Source organism: Gopherus evgoodei, unplaced genomic scaffold (assembly GCF_007399415.2).
Source record: "Gopherus evgoodei ecotype Sinaloan lineage unplaced genomic scaffold, rGopEvg1_v1.p scaffold_76_arrow_ctg1, whole genome shotgun sequence".
NCBI lineage: Eukaryota > Metazoa > Chordata > Testudines > Testudinidae > Gopherus > Gopherus evgoodei.
In genome coordinates, this window is record NW_022060097.1 from 273835 (window position 1) to 298019 (window position 24185).

Below are 24185 nucleotides of genomic sequence, written 5' to 3' on the forward strand. Positions count from 1 at the left end.
AGACACCCAACATTTAGAGCGGCTTCCCTCTCATTCAAATCTGTGCCAGATTCAAAATCTGTGTCTGTGTCCATTGGTCATCTGTGGTGCTTCCTTCTGGGTGTTGTCTTAATGCTGCCACATTTATTTTCAAAGAGGGTGTTTTCAAAACAAGGTGCTGGCTTCTAACCCTCAAGGCTGTCAGTATGTCTGCTCTTATTTAGTGAGCCCACTGGCAGGTTTTATTGTCCTTGGGTCTGGCTTCCATCCCCTCTCCAAGGGTTGCATCTGTCTGGAGATGCTGCCTTCCACATCTTGCTCAGCCACACCTAGTTCATTCCACAGGGCAATTGACTAAAACGGGAGGTGCTGAGGGGGAGATCTTATTCTACTCCCAGCAAAAAGACATTTTCCTTCTACCTTAACTATCCTTAGGGGCTATAATATTATACTAAGGCTCGATACAAAGTGTCTATATAAGGATTTGATACAAAGTTCCTATATCAAAGGACTTGATACAAAGTTGTTTGAAAATAGAGGTTACCTACGGAAAGACTTAATGCAAGGTTCTATGAAGAGGCGCAATACAAAGTCATATGATAATGATACACAGTTCTGTGAAGATGCTTAATGCAGAGATTTATCTACAACCAGACAGCAAATGTGAAAAAATTGGGATGGGTGGGGGGTAATAGGAGCCTATGTAAGAAAAAGACCCCAAAACAGGGGATGAGGGGTTCATGCTGTGGGGGGGGGCTCAGGGTTGGGGCAGAGGATTAGGGTGCAGGGGGATGAGGGCTCTGGCTGGGAATGAGGGGTTTGGGGCATTGGAAAGGCTTGGGGCTAGGGCCAAAGGGCAGGGTAAGGGGAGCCTGCCCTGCCATTAGCAAATAGCAGGCACTAGGACCCAGGGACAGCAGACAGCAGTTCTGCCGGGAGCTGTTCCACTCTGGGAGGGGAAGCGGGAGCAGGAGCAGGCAGGGAGGGCGGGGGACGGACACGCAGGGGGGGGGCGTGGCAGGCGGAGGCTGGGACCCGCTCCAGGCAGAGACGCGGCAGCACGGGGGGGGGGGGGGAGAGACCCGCAGGGGCCAGGGCCCGGGCCCAATCCAGGTAGGGCCGGGGGAGAGACCCAGCTCCAAATATTGCTGGAGCAGGGCACCTGGCCCTGAATATTCCTGGTGCTCAGGCACCCCAAATATATATAACCTGCCGCCTATGACCATGTCCCCCTCCACAATCCCTCCCACAGACCCTGTGTCCCTCCAGCCCACTCTTCTCCCACCCCTACCCCATATATAAAAAGTTAAATTTCAGTGTCAGAAGGACCCAGGTCCTCAGCTGGTGTAAACTGGTGACAGCCCCTTGGGCTGGATGGTCGTTTAGTGACTGACCCCCAGCTGGGCTCTGGGCCCACTGACTCCAATGGAGCTAAGGCCGATTTACACCAGCTGGGCTCTGGCCCAGGACAGGAGCTCCACCCGCAGCACTCTGGAAGCAGACACACGCTCTGTGGTATCTCAGCTCATCCAGTGACGGGCCCACCAGCAAACTCTATTAACCTGAGATAAAGCAGTTAAGACTCGAAGCAGGAAGTGGCTGTAATGGCATGGAAGAGGGGCACAGAGACGTGTATCCTGGAGCTGGAAGTTGGGGGCCTGGTGACTGCTGTGGTGGGAACAGATCCCAAGGACTCTAGCTGGAAGCAAACCCAACCTGAGTGAAAGGGGCAGGGGAGATTTTGCTGGTCAGTGAAAGGTCTCTCATAGCTGGTAGCTGTGAGCCCACAGCTGGATCAGGGTCTCTTTCCCTTTTGGGGTGTCTGCCCCAGAGGGGAACCCAGAGAGGAATTTCAGGTATCCTGCCTCCACCATGGGCAGTGTCCAAGGCTCTGGCAGTAAGTTCAAGAGGTGGGTGGGACGTTGCAGCCCATACGGTTCTATAAAAATATACTAATGAGTGAATATAGTGTAACTGGAGCATGCTTCATGCAAAAGGTCTCTTGTAAGTCATCATTACAAAGCTTATAATCCATTGAGTGTGATCATGCTGTTACCCTGCCCATTAAGGCAGGAATAGAGCTGAGGTGGGAACCTGGCATGTTTGTCTCTGACCCTGCCCATCCCTGGTGCTAGGCTCCCAAGGTGCCTGGCAGTGACCCCAACCCTAACTCTGCTCCTTTAACTGAGGTTAGGACATGGGGCAGGGGCTCAGGACTCCTGGGTTCAATTCCCAGCTCTGCCAAGGACTCCTGGTATGGGCCAGTCCCTGACTCTCCCCCAGCCTCAGGTCCCAACAGTAACATGGGGGAAAACATTCTTGCCTTTGAGCTCTGTGGGGCAGGGACCATCTCACCATCTCTGTGCAGTGCCCAATATGATGGGGGCCCTGAACTTGGTGGGGGTAGGCTGGGCGCTGCTCAGACCACAGATGAGATGGGGGGCCCATCATATTGGACTCTGCACAGACCCCCCACTGAGATTGGGGGACCCCTGTTGTGATAGGGGCTGCGCAGACACTTGCTAACAGGGTGGTCTGCCCCCTTTAAGGAGGCAGGATCCCTGGGGTCAGCCATCCCTTTAAGCAACAGGTGTTCAAGGGAGCAGCTACCCAGGTGAGGAATGGTGCCAGATATCATTAGGAGCCAGCCCAGGGCTGAGTGCAGGCAGATATCTGGGGAGGGTCCCTGTCTGCATCATGCCCAGCCCCATGGAGGAGGGCTGTGGACCCTGAACCATAGGATAGGGGTGTGAGTCCAGGCAGGAGGCCAGTAGGAAAATCTCTCCAGCGAGGTTGGGGGCTGGCTGAGCTCCCTGGTGCAGAGGGACCCGGGAGCTGGGAACCAGGGCAAAGCAGCAGCCCGAGAGGGTTGGCCTGGGACTGAGAGGCTGTGCTGGGCTGAACTAACAGAACAAATCAGCCCCCAGAAAGGCTGACGTTGTCCTAAGTGCTTCTGGCTGTGAGGAACCGACTGCAGGGACCCTGCAGGGTCCCCTTGTGCCACAAGGGGGCGTGCTCCGGCTCAGCGCTGCCACTCCCTGGCTGAGATGGGCATTTGTGTTGCGCTGATCCTTGCGGAGACCACCTGGAGTTTGGGTGCCCCTTTGTGCTGGGGGCTGCACAGAACCCGTGAGATGGGGGTCCCCATGGTGCTCGGTGCTGCACAGACCAGCCCCCCGGGCGCTGCAGAGACACCATGGGGTGGCCCCTGCCTTGACCAGCTCACAGTCTCAAAGCCAAAGGCAGGATCACGCTCCAGCTGGGAGCAGAAGCCTGGACAGCAGCAGGGACTGGCGTGAGAGCACCCAGGGAGTCACCAGCGGAGCTGGGAATTGAACCCAGGGGGCCAGCCTGGAGCCTGAACCATCAGGGCAGCCTGGCCCTGCCTTGTATCCAGCCCAGGTGGGGCTTTCCCCCCAGGCAGCACTGACTGATCTGGCCCTGGGGCAGGGCTGTGGGGAAGGGACATGGGTCTTTTCTCTATCACCCCCCTGTTCCCTAACTGCCTAGCAGGAATGGGGGATTGGGCAAGTCACCCTGAGGGGGCTGCTGGCTCAGCAGGCACCTGATCAAGGGGCAGATGGGGGTCTGGGATATTGGGGTGTAGGTCTTCCAAGGAAGGTAACCAACCTGCATTCAGTGAGTTGTGCAAGGAGAGGCCATGCTCCTCCAGTCTTAGCTAGGGTGGGCACCATTCCCGGGGTTCCAGGACTCCTGGGTTCTATCCCTGGCTCTGGGAGGGGAAAGGTATGTCCGGGAGCCCAGACTCCTGGGTTCTATCCCTGACTCTGGGAGGGGAGTGGGGTCTGGAGGGTTGAGGGGGGCATGCCCGGGAGCCAGGACTCCTGGGTTCTCTCCCTTAGCCTGACACAGCCCCTTCCTGCTCAGCTCAGCCCAACCCTTGGGGACCCAGCCCCCCCATCTGTAAACGCTAGTCCCGGCTGATACTTATCCTGGCCGGCAGGTGGCTCCTGGGCCTGCCTGACGCCAGCGGACTCGGGGGGGGGCCCGAGAGGGGTGCGGGCAGGGCCCGGCTGCACCTGAGGCGGCGGGGGAGGGGTGTTCTCTGCCCCTGTCGGGGGTCTGGAGTGCGGACCCCCCGCTGTGCCCTGGTCCGGCAGGCGCGTCTGGCACCGGCCCCTGAGCCGCGATTCCGCTGCGGGGGCCTTGGGTCCAGGTCTGACCGTGGAGGAGGGTTTAGGGGCAGGGGGGTGCCTGACCCCCGGGGTGTCCCCCGCCTGGGGATCCCCACGTGAAGGCTGGGGGAAGACAGGGGGAGGGTCCGTGCTGCTGGGTGCCAGGCTGGGGGGAGAGGGGACTGCGCCCCGGTTCCTAAGGCCTGGGGGCGCGGGCCAGACCGGAGCCCCCCGACTCCCCAGGCTGGGTGGGAACGGGGCGGGGCGGGGCGGAGCTAGCGCTGGGGCCGGGCCGGGCAGTGGCAGGAGGGCGCAGAGGAGAGCGACGCCGGATAGACACAGCGGCGGCGGCAGGACACCGAGCCGGGGTCGGGAGGGCCGAGCCGAGCCCCCCTGCATCCCATGGGCGCGCCCCGCAGCCTCGTCTTCTGGAGCCTGCTGAGCGGTAAGGGTTGGCGGGGGGGGCGTCCTCCTTGGTCCCTCCTGTGTCTCCCATCCCTCCTGCACCCCCAGATCCTCCGAGCTCTCCGGCGTCCCCAGATCCCTCCTGCGTCTCTCATCCCTCGGCCCCCCATGCCTCCTGCGCCCCCAGATCCTCCGAGCTCTCCGGCCTCCTCAGATCCCTCCTGTGTCTCACATCCCTCGGCCCCCCATGCCTCCTGCGCCCCCAGATCCCCCGAGCTCTCCGGCGTCCCCAGATCCCTCCTGCGTCTCTCATCCCTCGGCCCCCATGCCTCCTGCGCCCCCAGATCCTCCGAGCTCTCCGGCCTCCTCAGATCCCTCCTGTGTCTCACATCCCTCGGCCCCCCATGCCTCCTGCGCCCCCAGATCCCCCGAGCTCTCCGGCGTCCCCAGATCCCTCCTGCGTCTCTCATCCCTCGGCCCCCATGCCTCCTGCGCCCCCAGATCCTCCGAGCTCTCCGGCCTCCTCAGATCCCTCCTGTGTCTCCCATCCCTCGGCCCCCCATCCCTCCTGCACCCCCAGATCCCCCGAGCTCTCCGGCGTCCCCAGATCCCTCCTGCGTCTCTCATCCCTCGGCCCCCATGCCTCCTGCGCCCCCAGATCCTCCGAGCTCTCCGGCGTCGCCCTGATCTCCCCTGCACCCCCAGATCTCCCGGTCCCTCCTGCGTCCCCCCTCTACTCGCCCCGAGGCGCCACAGTCCCTTCCCTGCATGTTCATCTCCAAGCTTTATGCCCCCCCTCCGAGTTCTGCCGTCTCACCCCTGTCCCGTGGCCCCCTCGGTCCTGCCCCGAACTCCGGCCCTTGGCCTCTGCCCTCTCCAGCTCCCCCTGCCCCCCGATAAACTTTCTCAGTTCCCAAGATGGCGAGGTTCAGGGAACCTGTTTCTCTGGCTGGGTGCCGGGGGCGTAGCCTTCGGACTCTGATCAACTGAGTGTGTGTGGGGGGTGTCAGTGCCTATTATTCCCCTTCCGCCCTAAGGAATGTGGGGAATTTCAGCCCGAAACGGGGAAACCTCGTTCACCCCGGCAGCTCCCCCCCCGGAGCATGGGGGTGGGGTCCTGGTCCCCCCATTGTCCCGGGGTGCGTAGCTGATGGGGTGAGGGTGCTTGTGGCTGTTGGGTGGTTGCTGGGATATCGCGTCCCCCCGTGAAAAGCGCTTTGCTCACAGCCATAGGGGCAGCACTGCGGCTGCTGGCGCAGGGGCCGGCTCCACCTTGGCTCTGGGGGGGGGGTCCTGCGGGAACAGCTGTGAGAAATCACCGGGTCCCAGGCCAGCCCGGGGCGTTGGTGCAAGAGAAAAACGGTATCACAGAAACTGTGAATCTAGGGAAAAGTGAACTACTGGAAGGAAAGCCTCTGAAACCGAAACTGGCCAACAGGGAGTGACTCCGCTAAGCTCACTCTTCTTTCATCTCCGTGTAAACACTAGGTTAGCAGGGCCCCTAAACCTGACACCGATCCCTCCCCCATGCTCCAGCTGGGATACCTGGGGTCGGTTGTTCTGCCCCGTGACATAGGCCTTGTCCATACTAGTAGGTTTTGCCTCTGTGGCCAAACTGGTCTAGCTAACATGGTAACCAGGACTGGCAATTCCTTGGCCCCGTCCTTCACTGGGTGGGCCCCACATTCCGGGTAGAGCCCGGTCCCTGTTCTGCTGGGCAATGGGACCCTGCAGTCCAGCTGTCTAGGACCCCAGAACCGTTCCCCCCGGAGCCTGCAGCTGTGTAAACAGGACCTGGGAATTCTGTTATATGTGGTATCACCACTTCCTGTTCTGAGAAGCAGAATGAGCTGTGTGGGTGGCACCTTTATCCTGGTCTGTGTGCCTGCTAGGCCTTACCCTGGAGCAATTCACCAAGGAGTGTGCTGGATTTTTAAATCAAGGTGGCACTTTTAAAATCTAGATGGGTTTAAACAATGGCTGTCAAGTATCAGAGGGGTAGCCGTGTTAGTCTGGGTCTGTAAAAGCAGCAAAGAATCCTGTGGCACCTTATAGACTAACAGATGTTTTGGAGCATGAGCTTTCTTGGGTGAATACCCACTTCATCAGATGCATGTTGCATCTGACGAAGTGGGTATTCACCCAAGAAAGCTCATGCTCCAAAACGTTTGTTAGTCTATAAGGTGCCACAGGATTCTTTGCTGCTTAAACAATGGCTGTACTTCAATTGGAGTTATTGTGGGGCAGGTCTCTGGCCTATGTCGGCCAGGAGGTCAGACCAGATGATCCCAAGGGCCTTTCTGGCCTTGGGCTCTATTGTACCACTGGCTTCTAGTGGAGACTAGGTATGGGCCAGCCTAGCCCTGCCACTCAGGGATGTGAAGGGGTCACTGTCCTGGTCCAGCCCATGCTGCCGGTCGCTCAGTGAAAGCTCTGCCTGCGTGTGCTGCAGTCATGCCCAATTGCTGTGTAGACGCACCCCACGCCCACGTCTCGGTTCCCCATCTGTAATATGGGGATGTGTTCTTTTCCCCAGCTCATGGGGTGTGGGGGATAAACTTGACTAGGACAGCAAAGGAGGCCGTATAATGGCATAGTGCAGCCCTGTCCTTGTTTCCTATAGGACTGCTCTGCCATTTTAGCTAGAAACAAATCTTGCCTCTGAAGTCTTTTTTTTCTTAGTCTAAACAGCCCCCTGGCTTTCCAAGGGAAACGGGAACTCCTGGGGAAATTTCATTTTCTTTGTGGGTTTTTGACAAAATGGATTGAAAATTTGCATTTTTTGGGGATTTTTCTTGGTTGACCTGGAGGGAAAACAGCAAAACAACACCCCCCCCCCTCGCAAACCATAGACCCCAGGAAACTGGAATCTTAGCTTGATTGGAAAATGCTTTGGAACATAAGAACCACTGTATTGGGTCAGACCAAAAGTCCATCTAGTCCAGTGTCCTATCTTCTGACAGCAGCCAGTGCCAGGTGCTCCAGAGAGAATGAACAGAACAGGGAATCAGCAAGTGATCCATCCCCTGTTGCCCATTCCCAGCTTCCGGCAAACTGAGACTAGGGACACCATAGCTGCCCATCTTAGCTTTGTGGAATGAAAAATCCTGACTGTTTTCCAGCACCCCCAGTTCCAGCACCTCCACATTGGTCTGACCCTGCTTGGCCCCTCTGAGCACCCCAGCTATTCTTGTGGGAGACATGCAGCGCTGTGGGTCCTGGCGTCTGTGTGTCCCTCGCTGCTGCTGGAAATGTCAGTCGCTGAAAGGGAGGGAAGGGAAGCCAAATTTAACAGACTTGGAGGCTGAATTGTGTGATGTACCCATCGCACTGCCTGCCCCTGTGTATACAGGGGAAGGACCCTGGACACTCACGGCTCCTGTCTGCAGCGACTGCATGTGCTCACCTTCAGTCCAGTGTGACTGTTAGCCTGAGGCAGGTCTAGCAGAGAGAGGCCCCCGTCCCCCTGCTCAGTGAGAGCCGGGCACACCCTACCTGGACTGACCCTCTGCCAGCTGGCTGCCTGTCTCCCTGTTCTGGTGGCAGGCTGCTGGGTTGGGGGCCAGTACGGGTGCTGTCTAGGGACACTGGGAACTCCCCCTGCACAGGGCACTTCTGCAGGAGGGTAGGGGGCTTTTGCAGTACACCCAGGTGCTGTAGATGTCAAATATTCTGCTGAGAGGAAGGCAGGGTGCGTGCAGTGTGTGTAGGGAACACTCTTCGGGCACAGGTCCTGCCAGTGACTTGCAGTCACTGTGTGTACAGCTATGCTGTACGGATACAGGTTGTGGGGAGGAGGGTGTGTAGGAATGTAGGGTGTGTTCTGTTTGTATTGGGCACCGGGTGTGCCAGGGGTCACCCTGCGCTTAGGAAGTGCAGGTCTGCCTGCTCCAGGGGGGCCCAGTGCGCTCTAGTCCACAGGTTCCCACACTTCTTTTGCTGTGCTCTCTTTTGGAGTTTGGTGTCCCATGAAGGCCCCTGTTCCCCTGGGGAGGGAAACATAGTCCTTGTGTGGAGGGGACAGCTGGAAAAGGAGGACAGCCAGGTGGGGGCGGGGGGCAGAGAGCGAGTCCCCACACACCTGCTGCACTCACTAGGCAGCAGCTGCTCCAGTGGCCCACAGAGCTGGGCCCCACTGCTGGTCTGGGCTTTTGACCTGCTGGGCCTGGTTGCAGCACGGCAGGGGTTTGGCACCATGATGGGGGCAGCTGGGCCAAACCTGAGCCATGCTGAGCCCTGCGTGCTGGCTTGTCCTTTTTAACCCAGGGCTCTGTCCAGCCCCAGTCCGGTCCCTGGAAACCTCAGGTGCCTTGGTCATTGAAAACCCAGCAGCCCCACTCCCCTCCCCCTGAGCTCAGCACAGCCTGCCTGAGCCAGACAGACAGGCCTGGCATTAGCATGAGAAAGGCAGGCTCAGGGCCCAGCCTGGGAGCATTAACTCCTTCCTCTCCTGCCAGCCACACTGGGAAACCCCTGGATGCTCAGGCAGTTGGAGCTCATGAAAAGCCCCTGGACTGCCCCTCTGGGCTCCTGTGACAGCACTCAGAGGGCTTGTCTACATCAGAAAGTTGCAGCGCTGGTGAGGGAGTTACAGCGCTGCAACTTAGGAGGTGTACACATCTGCAGGGCATCACCAGCGCTGCAACTCCCTGTTTGCAGCGCTGGCCGTACTCCCGTTTTGTCTCGGGTGTAGAGGATCCAGCGCTGGTGATCCAGCGCTGGTAATCCAATGTAGACACTTACCAGCGCTTTTCTTGACCTCCGTGGAAGGAGGAAGCCTCTGGTAATCAAGCTGGTCTCCTTTCCCGGTTTGCTCTCTCGTTCCCGGAACCCCGAGCAAGCAGGTCTCCTTCCCTGCGGTTTGCTGGGTGGCTCCGGGAACGCGAGAGCAAACCGCGGTGAAGCTGGTCTCCTTTCCCGGTTTGCTCTCTCGTTCCCCAAACCCCGAGCAAGCAGGTCTCCTTCCCTGCGGTTTGCAGGGTGGTTCGGGGAACGCGAGAGCAAACCGCGGCGAAGCTGGTCTCCTTTCCCGGTTTGCTCTCTCGTTCCCGGAACCCCGAGCAAGCAGGTCTCCTTCCCTGCGGTTTACTGGGTGGCTCCGGGAACGCGAGAGCAAACCGCGGCGAAGCTGGTCTCCTTTCCCGGTTTGCTGTCTCGTTCCCGGAACCCCGAGCAAGCAGGTCTCCTTCCCTGCGGTTTGCTGGGTGGCTCTGGGAACGCGAGAGCAAACCGCGGCGAAGCTGGTCTCCTTTCCCGGTTTGCTCTCTCGTTCCCGGAACCCCGAGCAAGCAGGTCACCTTCCCTGCGGTTTGCTGGGTGGCTCCGGGAACGCGAGAGCAAACCGCGGCGAAGCTGGTCTCCTTTCCCGGTTTGCTCTCTCGTTCCCGGAACCCCGAGCAAGCAGGTCTCCTTCCCTGCGGTTTGCAGGGTGGTTCGGGGAACGCGAGAGCAAACCGCGGCGAAGCTGGTCTCCTTTCCCGGTTTGCTCTCGCGTTCCCGGAACCCCGAGCAAGCAGGTCTCCTTCCCTGCGGTTTGCTGGGTGGCTCTGGGAACGCGAGAGCAAACCGCGGCGAAGCTGGTGGTCTCCTTTCCCGGTTTGCTCTCTCGTTCCCGGAACCCCGAGCAAGCAGGTCTCCTTCCCTGCGGTTTGCTGGGTGGCTCCGGGAACGCGAGAGCAAACCGCGGCGAAGCTGGTCTCCTTTCCCGGTTTGCTCTCGCGTTCCCGGAACCCCCCTTGAAGCCGCCCAACAGCGCTGCAGTGTGGCCACATCTAACACCACTTGCAGCGCTGGTTGCTGTAAGTGTGGCCACTCTGCAGCGCTGGCCCTATACAGTTGTACTAATACAGCTGTAACAACCAGCGCTGCAAAATTTTAGATGTAGACATGGCCAGATTCATCCTGCTCCATGAATCACACCCCTCCGCCCCCTCTGTTGGGGGAGTGGGGGTGTCTGTGCATTGGTGCAAACATCAGAGCCTGTCCCAGAAGTAGCTGTTTTCCTTGGGAGATTAAAAAAAATAACCCCCCTCCAAATGTCTTATGAAAGTTTCCCCTGAAGAATGTTCGGGGTTTTGACAGAAAAATTAAATGTTTGGGAGGGATAGAGACTGGGATCTGGGGCAGGGCTATAGAGAATGGGGCTTCTTGAAAATATATATATATTTAATCTATTTTCACCAAAAGTGGAGAGGAATTGGTCAAACCCAGACATCGCACTAGGCAGCTCCTTATTTTCAGCAAAGCTGGGTTTGCAAAAATCATGTTTCAATGGGAGAAAACTGCAGCACTAGAGCCAGCTTCAAGGAATGGAGTGTCGACATCCCTGTCCCCAGTGCAGACTGGATCAGAATCCCCATCAAGCAGCTCTGCACGTCTGCCCCCTTCTGCCTGGGGTTACGGGACCAATGTCTGCGGGGTGCTCAGGCTGTGGTCTCCTTGCTGAAGCTGCAGCTGGGCCGTAGAAGGGTCCATGTTGTCGCTGCTGCACAGCAGACTCCCGCCATGTTGAGCTGGAGTGAATCCTGGAGGTCCTGTCCACTGAGTGGGATTTGACATAAGAATGGCCACACTGGGTCAGACCAAAGGTCCATCAGGCCCAGTATCATGTCCTCTGACAGTGGCCAACGGCAGGTGCCCCAGAGAGAATGAACAGAACAGGTAACCATCCAGTGATCCATGCCCTGTCGCCCATTCCCACCTTCTGGCAAACACAGGCTAGGGACACCATCCCTGCCCATCCTGGCTAATAGCCATTGATGGACCTATCCTGCGTGCATCTATCTAGCTTAATGTTGAACCCCGTTATAGTATTGGCCTTCACAACACCCTCTGGCAAGGAGTTCCAGAGGTTGACAGTGTGTTGTGTGAAAAAATAGTGTTTGTTTTAAACCTGCTACCTATTAATTTCATTTGGTGGCCCCTTGTTCTTGTATTATGAGAAGGAGTAAATAACACTTCCTTATTTACTTTCTCTATACAACTCATGATTTTATAGGCCTCTGTCATATCTCCCCTTAGTTGCCTCATTTCCAAGCCGGAAATTTGAGTCTGGAGCATCCAGGAGCTTGCAAAGATCTGTGGACTTGACTGGCCTCCCTGCACCCCTGTGAGGTTGGGAACTGCCCCTATCCACAGATAGGGAAACAGAGGGATGGGGAGATTCAGTGACTTGTACCAGACTAGAACCCATGCTTGGCACCTCGCCTATGGGCAGAGCCGGTGAGCCTGGCGTCATTTGTATTGTGACAGCACCTGTCCACCCCCATCGTGTCGGGTGCTGCAGGGGTCCCGGGGGTGGTCTCTACCCAAAGAGCTCAGTCTGAATAGCCAGAGGGGATCACCCTCCCCTCGCTACCCCTGGGATCGGAGGCCCAGGAAGAGGCAGCGGCTGGCTGGTGACAGAGCTGGTATGTCACGGCCCAGACTGTACAAATAGTTAGAAGCCAGCCACCAAAAAGACCACTGGTGCCAGGGACGGTGCAGGAGATTGCAGGGCCATGGTAGAGATGTTGCCTGCACTGGCCCCTTTGCGCTGGGGCCCTGCTGCATTGGGACAAGTAGCCAATGCAAAGCCCATTGACTTAGTTTGCACTGACGGAAGGGAGTGGGAGAGGCTGCAGGGAGCATCCCAGTACTGTCCGTCCCTGGATAGAGCCCACTCCATAGTTCCCCCTGCACTGCGCTGTGCAGTGCACGCTCCTGCCCCTGCCCCCCTCCCACCCTCTGCCTTTCAGCAGCCACTCCCCAGCCTCCTTGTTCCAGCCCTAATCCCAGCTCTGCCCTGCCTTTGTCTCCAATGCATCAACATTCCTCAGATACCCTGGCCGGGGGACAGCATGCCCACCGCCTGCATTAGTGGGGAGTGGGGGCTGGGAGCCTGGGCTCCTGGGTTCTATCCCAGCCCTGGGAGGGGAGTAGGGTCTGGTGGGTTAGAGCGGGGGGCTGGGAGCCAGGACTCCTGGGTTCTCTCAGTAGGTTGGTGTTTAGAGTGGGGGTTGTGTTGTAGCTCTGTTTGCTGTGTCTGGCAGTGGCAGACTATAGGCCCTGGTGTGGGGGATGGAGAAGGAGCAGGAGCAGGAGCGGGCTCCTCGGTAATGAACTGAAGAGATGAGCTGTGAAGCGCTGTCTCTGCTCGTTGAGATCTCCCTGAACTGCATGGTCCCCCTGGGCCCTGCGGGACAGGGAGCGTAATCCTGGCGGACGTGCAACCCCCACCCCGCGCCTCAGCTGCGATGCTGCCTTCCTGGAAGTGACTCTTGGACAGAGATGGAGGCTGGTTGCAGCGGCAAGGCAAGGGACATGGCATCCTAATGTGGGGAGAGACTGCTCTGTCCTCTGCAGCTACAGTCCTGAGCCAGGACTCCTGGATTCTAACCCCAGCTTGGGGGGCGTGTCTAGGGGTTAGAGCGGGGAGCTGAGAGCCAGGACTCGGGTTCTAACCCCAGCTTGGGGGGCGTGTCTAGGGGTTAGAGCGGGGAGCTGAGAGCCAGGACTCGGGTTCTAACCCCAGCTTGGGGGGCGTGTCTAGGGGTTAGAGCGGGGAGCTGAGAGCCAGGACTCCTGGATTCTAACCCCAGCTTGGGGGGCGTGTCTAGGGGTTAGAGCGGGGAGCTGAGAGCCAGGACTCCTGGATTCTAACCCCAGCTTGGGGGGCGTGTCTAGGGGTTAGAACGGGGAGCGGAGAGCCAGGACTCGGGTTCTAACCCCAGCTTGGGGGGCGTGTCTAGGGGTTAGAACGGGGAGCTGAGAGCCAGGACTCGGGTTCTAACCTCAGCTTGGGGGGGGATGTCCAGTGGTTAGAGCGGGGGGCTGAGAGCCAGGACTCCTGGGTTCTAACCCCAGCTCAGGGGTGGGGAAGTGTCTCATGGTTAGAGTGGGGGGGAGGGCTGAGCGCCAGGACTCCTGGGTTCTAACCCCAGCTTGGGGGGGATGTCTAGTGGTTAGAGCGGGGGGCTGAGAGCCAGGACTCCTGGATTCTAACCCCATCTTGGGGGGCGTGTCTAGGGGTTAGAGCGGGGAGCTGAGAGCCAGGACTCGGGTTCTAACCCCAGCTTGGGGGGCGTGTCTAGGGGTTAGAACGGGGAGCGGAGAGCCAGGACTCGGGTTCTAACCCCAGCTTGGGGGGCGTGTCTAGGGGTTAGAACGGGGAGCGGAGAGCCAGGACTCGGGTTCTAACCCCAGCTTGGGGGGGATGTCTAGGGGTTAGAGCAGGGAGCTGAGAGCCAGGACTCCTGGATTCTAACCCCAGCTCGGGGGTGGGGGAGTGTCTCATGGTTAGAGTGAGGGGGAGGGTTGAGCGCCAGGACTCCTGGGTTCTAACCCCAGCTTGGGGGGCGTGTCTAGGGGTTAGAGCGGGGAGCTGAGAGCCAGGACTCCTGGATTCTAAACCCAGCTTGGGGGGCGTGTCTAGGGGTTAGAGCGGGGAGCTGAGAGCCAGGACTCGGGTTCTAACCCCAGCTTGGGGGGCGTGTCTAGGGGTTAGAGCGGGGAGCTGAGAGCCAGGACACCTGGATTCTAACCCCAGCTCGGGGGTGGGGGAGTGTCTCATGGTTAGAGTGAGGGGGAGGGTTGAGCGCCAGGACTCCTGGGTTCTAACCCCAGCTTGGGGGGCGTGTCTAGGGGTTAGAGCAGGGAGCTGAGAGCCAGGACTCGGGTTCTAACCTCAGCTTGGGGGGGGATGTCCAGTGGTTAGAGCGGGGGGCTGAGAGCCAGGACTCCTGGGTTCTAACCCCAGCTCAGGGGTGGGGAAGTGTCTCATGGTTAGAGTGGGGGGGAGGGCTGAGCGCCAGGACTCCTGGGTTCTAACCCCAGCTTGGGGGGGATGTCTAGTGGTTAGAGCGGGGGGGCTGAGAGCCAGGACTCCTGGGTTCTAACCCCAGCTCGGGGGTGGGGGAATGTCTCGTGGTTAGAGCGGGGGGGAGGGCTGAGAGCCAGGACTCCTGGGTTCTATCTGTAAGGTTAGCCAAGTGTCCTTCCTGCTTGTCCCTTGGTTTCCTGTCTGTAAAACGGGGATACCCGCTCCCCCTTGCCATTGGGCACCTGCTTCTCTGAAGGGCAGAGTTGCGTCTCATTGATCCTTCAGTGCTGGCCTTGGAGTGGTAGGGCTGTGACTGGCTTCCCAGCGAAGGGACTCAGGGAGCAGGGACAGGTCTGCCAGGGTGGTGGGTGCAGTCCTGCGGAGATTGCAGGGACCCTCCCCCTTCTGTTACTCTCTCAAGGGCTCCTGTGTCCCCTTGCTGACCTGCGGGCAGCTCCACCTTCTCCCAGCCTATCACCTGCCCCACAACCTCTGGTCTGCCTTCCAGCAGGTTCGTTCTCTCCCCCACCCTGTCCGCAGCCTGGCACCAGGCAATTAGGTGAATGGATCAGCCCCGCTCCATTGAAACCGCTTTGTCTGCCTGCTGCAAGTACATCAAACAGCACTTCCCTCTGCTCTGGCTGCACTGCTCCACCCTCGCTCATGCAGGGCTGCTTCCTGGTGGGTGACCTACTTCTCCCCTCCCCCATCATTTGCATGTATTTAAAAAAACCAGGAAGAATCAAAATCTCCCCGTCCCAGGGGCCACTTGCTGCATCTTGTGGGTTATATTTTATTAGTCTGTATTGATTAGCCTTGGACACCTCCCTCCCCCGTTTCCCCCATCTGCTCCCCGGATTCCCCGGGGCTGCAGCCTCTTTTCCAGTCAATTGCACAGGACTGGATGGCCTTCATGGTTCAGATACTGGGTTCAGCAGGGTTCTCTCTGGGAGTGGAGTGGGGTCTAGTTAGGGTGACCAGATAGCAAGTGTGAAACATTGGGATGGGGTGGTAATAGATGCCTATGTAAGACAAAGCCCAGAATATCGGGACTGTCCCTATGAAATTGGGACATCTGATCGCCCTAGGTCTAGTGGTTAGGGGAGGGAGAGTCAGGAGCCAGGACTCCTGGTTTCTTTCCCAACTTTGGGCCATAGGGTGGCCATGGGCAAGTCACAATCCTCAGGTGTATAAATAGAGGAGCTGAGAGGAAGAGTAGGGAGGCGATTTTACCTCTGTCTTGGTGAGAGGGATCCTTGACTTCTGCGTCCTGTTCTGGGGACGCATGTGGAAAAGCTGAAGAGGGGACAGAGAAGAGCCCCAGAAGCTGGAGAAAAAGGTCTGATGGGGAGAGATGGACCAAGTCCTGAGCTTCTCAGATTAGAAGGTTGAGAGCTGACTTGGTTCTGGGCTCTGAGTGCCGTCCCGGGGAGAAATCCTGCGAGCTGAAGCCTCTGAGCTAGTGAAGAAAGGCAGAGGAGCTGGTGCTGGGAGCTGCAGGCAGACAAATCCCAGCTGAGACAGGAGGCACCAGTCTGACTTTGAGGGGGAGTCACTAGGGGAACAAACTCCCGAGGGCCATGGCTCCATCTCAGACCCAGAACGGGGCCCTTTCTGGAAGGGGCTTTCACCGAATGCGGTTACTGGGCTCAGCGCAGGGTCACTGGGTGAAACTCGCTGGCCTGCCATGTCCCCTCTGGAGACGGGGAATGGCCCCTCTGGCCTCAGAGTCTATAAAAACGACAGTTGCTTCCGTGCATGGTTTCCTCACCTGTTGGATGTAAAGAAGGCGGCTCAGGCTGGCAGCTTGTATCCTGGAAAGGTTTCGAGGGTCACCTGGACATGAGCTTCCGGCACGATGCTGTAGCTAATCATAGAATCGTAAGACTGGAAGGGACTTCGAGGTCCTCTAGTCCAGTCCCCTGCACTCAAGGCAGGATGTGTTGTTATCCAGACCATTCCTGACGGGTTTATCTAACCTGCTCTTTAAAATCTCCAGTAATGGAGATTCCACAACCTCCCTAGGCAATTTATTCCAGTGCTTAAGCACCCTGACAGGTAGGAAGTTTTTTCTAATGTCCAACCTAACCCGCCCTTGCTGCGAGTCCATTGCTTCTTGTCCTAGCCTGAGAGGTTATGGACAATATCTTTTCTCTCTCCTCCTTGTAACAGCCCTTTATGTACTCAAAAACTGTTATCCTGTCCCCTCTCAGGCTTCTCTTCTCCAGACTAAACAAAACCATGTTTTCTAGACCTTTCATCATTTTTGTTGCTCTTCTCTGGGCTTTCTCCAGTTTGTCCAGATCTTTCCTGAAATGTGGGGCCCAGAACTGGACACGATACTCCAGTTGAGGCCTAATCAGTGCGGAGTAGAGTGGAAGAATTACTGCTTGAGTCTTGCTTACAACACTCCTGCTAAGACATCCCAGAATGATGTTTGCTTTTTATGCAACTGTTACATGGTTTACTCATATTTAGCTTGTGGTCCACTCTGACCCCCAGGTCCCTTTTCGCAGGACTCCTTCCTGGGCAGTCATTTCCCATTTATTGAGTATGCAACTGATTGTTCCTTCCTAAGTGGAGGACTTTGCATTTGTCCTTGTTGAATTTCATCCTATTTACTTCAGACCATTTCTCTGGTTTGTCCAGATCATTTTGAATTTTAATCCTGTCCTCCAAAGCACTTGGAACCCCTCCCAGCTTGGTATCGTCCACATACTTTCTAAGTGTACTCTCTGTGCCATTATCTAAATGATTGAGGAAGAATATTGAACAGAATCCGACCCAGGAGCGATCCCTGTGGATAGCTGGCAGTAAACCTGTATTCATTAAGGATTAGCGTGTCCTTTGTATTGTCGTGGCTGCGAAGGGCATGCCCAGTGCCCATTGTGCTGGGAAATGCACAGACCAGTCTAAAGGCCATCTGAGCACAGTCGAGGCAGGGGAATGCGCTCAGGTCCCCAGAGCCCTTCGGGGTGACTCCATGCCCCCATCCCGGATCGGAGATCACCCCGTTGAGGGAGTTGGTGGCCAGGGAACTGCCTCCTACCAGCCCACCGGACGCTGCAAGTCTCGTGTTTGGTTCCCTGCATCCTGACAGAGCTGGGAATGTGAAGGGCTTCTGTGTCGGGCCTGTGTGGGCTGCTCACTCTCTGCAATAGTGCCGAGAGGCTGCATTTCGGGGGAGAGACACATGATGAGACAGTCCCTGCCCCACAGACCTGAGGGCCTCAGTGCGCGTTAGTGTCATCCCTGTGTTAACGCTCGGCTGCAGAGGATGAGTCGCTGTGTGTCGTTCCCTGGCCTGGGTTATTCATAGATCGTCCAAGCCAGAAGGGACTGTTGTGAATATCTTGTCTGACCTGCTGTGTGAGGCCGTCTAGGAGGGCAAAGTAGTTAACAGTGGGCCCCTATCCATTCTTGTAGCTAGAGTTATTGGACCCCTGTGTCACGGAGTCCATGGGCGATGCTCTGGAACTGCTCCCCACAAAGCCAGGCAGGACTCTGGGGAGCCTCCTCTCCCTTGGAGCAGACTTGTTCAGGGCAAGAAGCTCACTTGTCTTCACCTCCTGGGTCTCTCCTTGGAGCATTCAGCATCCTCTGCCCCTCCGTGTGCTTCCCACAGCGAGCCCACCCAGGTGGGGTCCTGGGGAAGCCACAGGGTCCTGCACCCCCACTTTGCAGTCAGACGTGACTCAGCCAGTCAGTAACACAGAGGTTTATTAGATGACAGGAACAGGGTCTAAAACAGAGCTTGTAGATACAGCGAACCGGACCCCTCAGCCGGGTCCATTCTGGGGGGGCAGTGAGCCAGACCCCCACATCTGCCCTCAGCCAGCTCCAGACTAACAACCCCTCCCAGCCCCTCCTCTCTCCTCAGCCCCTTTCCCTGGCCGGGAGGTCACCTGATCTCTTTGTCTCCAACACCTTCAGTTGGCACCTTTGCAGGGGAGGGGCCCAGTTGCTAGGAGACAGAGTGTCAGGCATTTAGGTGCACTGGCCCTTTGCTCTGCCAGATACTTAAGAACTGCCATGGGGACACTGAGGCACCAACACAGTATTCAGAGCAAACATTAAGAACATTCCCAGTTCGTCACATCTGTCCCCCCTTCGAGACCGAACTGAGCGAGGTCACTTCAGCCAGTTACCTGGGGAAGTTCGAACCCACCAACGTTCCCATGGATGCCCCAGCATCTCTCCCATTCCTCGGTGTGAGTTACACCAGGACAGTCCAGTCTCACGCCCTCCCTTAGGTCGGGTGTGCTTGATGGCTGTGGGAAGGTTTATGCAGCTTGAACCCTTTTGCTACCCCAATACCCCTGGGGTTCAAACTGGGACGGGGTCTTCTCCCAGCACTCTGGGCTGCAGTTCGGGCTGTCTAGGTTAAGAGCCCCCATCTTGGCCTTGGCCAGCTCTGGGCTTGGGCAGCCTCTTCCCACTTTGTGGCCCAGACACAACACCTCTGCCGTCCCGCCTTACACTTGCCAGCTTTTACCGTCAGTCCCACCTCCTTGAGGCAGCCCAGCCCCCTCTGCACCTAGGACATCTGCTCCTCCCAGGTCTGGCTAAAGATGCACGTTATCAGTGTCTGCCAGGGCCAAGTTCTCCATCCCCCTCAGCTCGTCTAGAATCTCCCCTGGCCTAGGCATGGGGTCGGCATTGGACACTGTGATGGCTTTAAGCTTCTGATAGCCCCCACAAAACCAGATCATCCTGTCTTGCTTGGGGATCAGCCCCACGGATGGGGCCCATGGGCTGTAAAACGGCTGGATCTCATCTAAAGCCAGCATGTCCTTGACCTCTCTCTCCAGGTTCTGGGCTGCTTTCCCAGTGACTCTGAACAGGGAACACCTGATGGGGAGATTGGCTCCCACCTCAGGGAAGAGATCCCCCCAGGGGGTCTTCCCCCTTCTTCATCCAATCCTCCCCCTTCAGGTCCAGGGGTCCCCTCACTCTCCTCCCATCCAGCAGCTCAAATGGGAAGAACCCTGTGGATTCCTGGGGCACCACCAGCTGCCTCCCGATTCCCCCCAGTTCTACTTCCTCTTGGGGAGCCCATTCCCGGTACAGGAATCCCTTCTCTGGCAGGACTCTGTCCCTGCAGCCCTCCCCAAGGGGGTTTGCAGTGCTGTGGCCAGCAAGTTCCCTCAGCTTCTCCAAGGAGGGATCTCTGCAGCTCGGTCTGGGATTCAGCTGCTGGGGCAGGGAGTGGGACCTGCTCCCTCTCGCTGGCTGGGCCTCGGGTCACAGCCCCCCCTCCGAGCCCTGTCCCCGGTAGCTCCCTCCCTGCTGTGTAATCACTTCTCAGCAGCAGGTCTGGACCAGGCAAACAAACGTGGTTGGCAGCTGATCTGCCCTCCCTGGGTGTCCCCCCACTCAGCTGGGGTCTCAGCTCCCCCCATGCTCAGCACTGCCCTTGCTGTCCCAGTGGGGGCAGGCAGCGAGTTCTTTGCTCTGGTCACAGCATCAGAGCCAGCGTGAGCCCCCTCTCCGGTGTGCAGGGGGGCGGGGAGCATCTCTCCCTCCAACTCAGCCCCAGGGGGCTGGTTACAGGTAGGCAGGTATCCTGAGCCCAGCAGCCCCTCCCCCCTGCCAGCCAGGTCATTTGCGTTTTCACTGACCATTTCCATCCTCAAATTCAAACCCTCAGCCGTTACAGGAGCAGGGTCTGGATCCTCTCCCAAGGAGACACAGTCACCCCCCAACAGGACCTCACAGCTGATATCCTGGAGAACCCCAACTACCAGCCAGCCCGACCCCATCTGGGTCTGTACAGGGATCCGGGACATAGGCAGGGCGAGGGGCTTCACCCAAGGGACCTTCACCCAGGTCCCACAGCCCCTCAGCATCTGCGACTGCACCACCACAGTTCCCCCTGTCCCAGGGTCTCGCCCCCGCAGGCGTGTTTCCCCACTGACTCGTGGGCAGCCCCCTATGTCTCTCTGCTCCACCATGGCCAGTCCATGCTGCTGCTGCTTCTCCTGCAGCTTTTCCTCAGGCTCTTGCTCTCTCTCACGGTCCTCTCACTCTCTCGAACTCTGCTCCCATCCCATCCGTCTCCGATCCCCTGATGGGGAACCCGATCGTGAAGACTCTCGTCTGGTTGGGGACCAGACTCTCGGGAATGCCTGGCTGCTGCTCCAGCTGCTCCCAGATCCTCTTGTAGCCCCATCTGGGTCAGGAATCTGCTCCTCAGAGCAGTCCTCCTCCTCCAGCTGCACGATTAACTGTGCCTTGGTGAACGTCCCCATGCATAACCCTCTCTTTGTGCACAGGATCAAAATGTCCTTCTTAAGGAGATGGTGATAGGCCATCACTTCAGCGTTCCCAAGTGGCTCTGGACTCACAGGCCTGTGTGCTCTTGGCTCCCCCATGGTTTCCAGGAAGAACCCCTCGTGTGCCAGCCCTTCTCGTGGTCACCACCTCTTTGCCAGGGTTGAGCTGCAGACTCCTCCGCCCCTGGGACTGCTCCTGCAATCCCCAGGAGAACCCTGCTACTGCAAAAATCCTTCTCTCTCCCAGGGTAGAAGAGCAAGCTCCTCCGCCCGAGACTGCTCGCTGCAGTCCTCAGGGGGACCCCGTTACTCCAACAGTCCTTCTCGCTGGTCACACACTCCCAGAGGTTAACTGCCCCCTGAAACCGTCCCTCTCTGAGCCTTCAGCATGCCTGGTCCTCATTATCCCTCCTTTGTTTTACTGCTCCCAGTCACTTACTGCAAGCAGCGCCATTCACGGGGTGCAGTATGTCCCGCCACTGCCACCAGTTGTCACGGAGTCCCCGGGCGATGCTCTGGAACTGCTCCCCACAAAGCCAGGCAGGACCTTGGGGAGCCTCCTCTCCCTTGGAGCAGACTTGTTCAGGGCAAGAAGCTCCCACGGCTTCACCTCCTGGGTCTCTCCTTGGAGCATTCAGCATCCTCTGCCCCTCCGGGAAGCGAGTCCACCCAGGCGGGGTCCTGGGGGAGCCACAGGGTCCTGCACCCCCACTTTGCAGTCAGACGTGACTCTCAGCCAGCCAGTAAAACAAAGGTTTATTAGATGACAGGAACAGGGTCTAAAACAGAGCTTGTAGATACAGCGAACCGGACCCCTCAGCCGGGTCCATTCTGGGGGGCAGTGAGCCAGACCCCCACGTCTGTCCCCAGCCAGCTCCAGACTAACAACCCCACCCCCCCCAGCCTCTCCTCTGCTCAGCTCCTTTCCCGGGCCAGGAGGTCACCTGATCTCTTTGTCTTCAACACCTTCAGCTGGCACCTTTGCAGGGGAGGGGCCCAGGCCATCAGTTGCTGGGAGACAAAGTGTCAGGCATTTAGGTGCACTGGTCCTTGCTCTGCCAGATACTTAAGAACTGCCATGGGGACACTGAGGCACCAACACAGTATTCAGAGCAAACATTAAGAACATTCTCAGGCCATGTCTACATCTAAAATTTTGCAGCGCTGGTTGTTGCAGCTGTATTAGTACAGCTGTATAGGGCCAGCGCTGCAGAGTGGCCACACTTACAGCAACCAGCGCTGCAAGTGGTGTTGGATGTGGCCACACTGCAGCGCTGCTGGGCGGCTTCAAGGGGGGGTTCGGGGAACGCGAGAGCAAACCGGGAAAGGAGACCAGCTTCGCCGCGGTTTGCTCTCGCGTTCCCCGAACCCCTCTGCAAACCGCAGGGAAGGAGACCAGCTTGCTCGGGGTTCGGGGAACGAGAGAGCAAACTGGGAAAGGAGACCAGCTTCGCCGCGGTTTGCTCTCGCGTTCCCCGAACCCCTCTGCAAACCGCAGGGAAGGAGACCTGCTTGCTCGGGGTTCGGGGAACGAGAGAGCAAACCAGGGAAGGAGACCAGCTTCGCCGCGGTTTGCTCTCGCGTTCCCGAACCCCCTGCAAACCGCAGGGAAGGAGACCTGCTTGCTCGGGGAACGGGAGAGCAAACCGCGGCAAAGCTGGTCTCCTTTCCCGGTTTGCTCTCGCGTTCCCGAACCCCCCTGCAAACCGCAGGGAAGGAGACCTGCTTGTTCGGGGTTCCGGGAACGAGAGAGCAAACCGGGAAAGGAGACCAGCTTCGCCGCGGTTTGCTCTTGCGTTCCCGAACCCCCTGCAAACCGCAGGGAAGGAGACCTGCTTGCTCGGGGAACGGGAGAGCAAACCGCGGCGAAGCTGGTCTCCTTTCCCGGTTTGCTCTCGCGTTCCCGAACCCCCCTGCAAACCGCAGGGAAGGAGACCTGCTTGCTCGGGGTTCCGGGAACGCGAGAGCAAGCTGGGGAAGGAGACCAGCTTGATTACCAGAGGCTTCCTCCTTCCACGGAGGTCAAGAAAAGCGCTGGTAAGTGTTTACATTGGATTACCAGCGCTGGATCACCAGCGCTGGATCCTCTACACCCGAGACAAAACGGGAGTACGGCCAGCGCTGCAAACAGGGAGTTGCAGCGCTGGTGATGCCCTGCAGATGTGTACACCTTCAAAGTTGCAGCGCTGTAACTCCCTCACCAGCGCTGCAACTTTCTGATGTAGACAAGCCCTGAGTTCATCACACCCTGCTCCTCCCAGAGGCAGGGAGAGAACCCAGGAGTCCTAGCTCCCATCCCCCCAGCTCCAACCACTAGACCCCACTCCCCTCCCAGAGGTGGGGGTAGAAGCCAGGAGTCCTGGCTCCCAACCCTCCCTGTTCTAAACCACTAAACCCCCCTCCCAGAGGTGGGGGTAGAAGCCAGGAGTCCTGGTTCCCAACGCTCCCTGTTCTAAACCACTAAACCCCCCTCCCAGAGGTGGGGGTAGAACCCAGGAGTCTTGGCTCTCAGCCCCTTACAATGGCTGGAGTGCTGCCTCCCCCATCTATGCATGGGTATCTCTTGTCATCCTCTCTTCCCAATGCCTGTTTCCATCTGGCTGCTGTCCCAGCTCACGCCCCTGTCTCACACTCGAGCACCCAGAACTTCAGAGCTTTGTCAGTCCCCCTCCCCCCGCTGCCTGAACTGCCCAGTGGGAAGGGGCCTCTTATATGTAACCTGCCCCTTCCTGCTGCCAGAGCCGGTAGTGAGCCGTCCCCTGTCCCCGTGCTGCGGTGTGGAGCCAGCATTGTCCACAGAGCTCTGCAGCAGCATGGGCGGCGGCAGGGGTGCTGCTAGCCCCCTCCCTGGCTCGCCCACTGCAGTGGGAATCTTATTGGGTGCATGCAGCTGCTGGGGGAATCATGGTGGCTTCAGCCGCCCAGCTGAGTCAACAGGATCAGATAGCATCAGCTGGAGGCCCCGTTCCTGCAGGGAGGGGGAAAATCAGAGACAGTCATGGTCCCCCTTCTCTGTTCACTTCCCCTTCCCTACACCCTCCCCAAATGTTCCTAATGAGGAACAGGTGTCTCTTGCCACCACAGTTTGGGGGCGTGGGCCTAGCTGGCAATACCAGCTGCTTGCCTTTACCTTGTACCTGCTGTGCTGAGATGCGGCTGCTTCTGGGGTGGGGCATGGGGGCTATTTATTCAGGGCCGTCTTGCCTGGCTCTGAGATGCACCTGGGGGTGGGGGCATTTAACAGCAACACAACAGTGCTATTTAGCAACCTAGATTTGAGAAGGAAAGAGAGGGAGGTTGGGGTTAGGGACTGTAATTATAAAGCCAGGAAAAAGGGGTTAACCAAGCCCCTACTAAGTCCAGGTTGATCTCAGCTCAGTCGGGGTCTCTGGGAGCTTCCCTGAGCAGTGCAGGATATAATGCAGCTCTGCAATTACCCTCTGCTGCCTCCTTTTCGGTTTCAGGTTTTTGTTTTTCCCCTCATGTAAAACTGAATTTTTAATGCTCCCGCCTCACGCTTGATCTGGTTTTTTATTAAATTAGGGGCCGCTTCATTCACGCTCTTAGAATTAGACTGACTGTGGCGCACAG

The 24185-nt window shown here is 58.0% G+C and overlaps 1 protein-coding gene across 2 annotated transcripts in view; it reads left to right on the forward strand.

Moving 5' to 3' along the window:
* Positions 1 to 4412: 4412 nt before the first annotated feature.
* Positions 4413 to 24185, forward strand: part of NECTIN2 (nectin cell adhesion molecule 2) — a 41438-nt gene continuing 21665 nt past the window's right edge. For both annotated transcript variants that reach the window (XM_030547905.1, XM_030547906.1), the window contains exon 1: positions 4413 to 4560. In XM_030547905.1, coding sequence (XP_030403765.1) covers positions 4518 to 4560 — 43 coding nt within the window. In that variant the 5' untranslated portion in view covers positions 4413 to 4517. The remainder of the gene's footprint in view (positions 4561 to 24185) is intronic.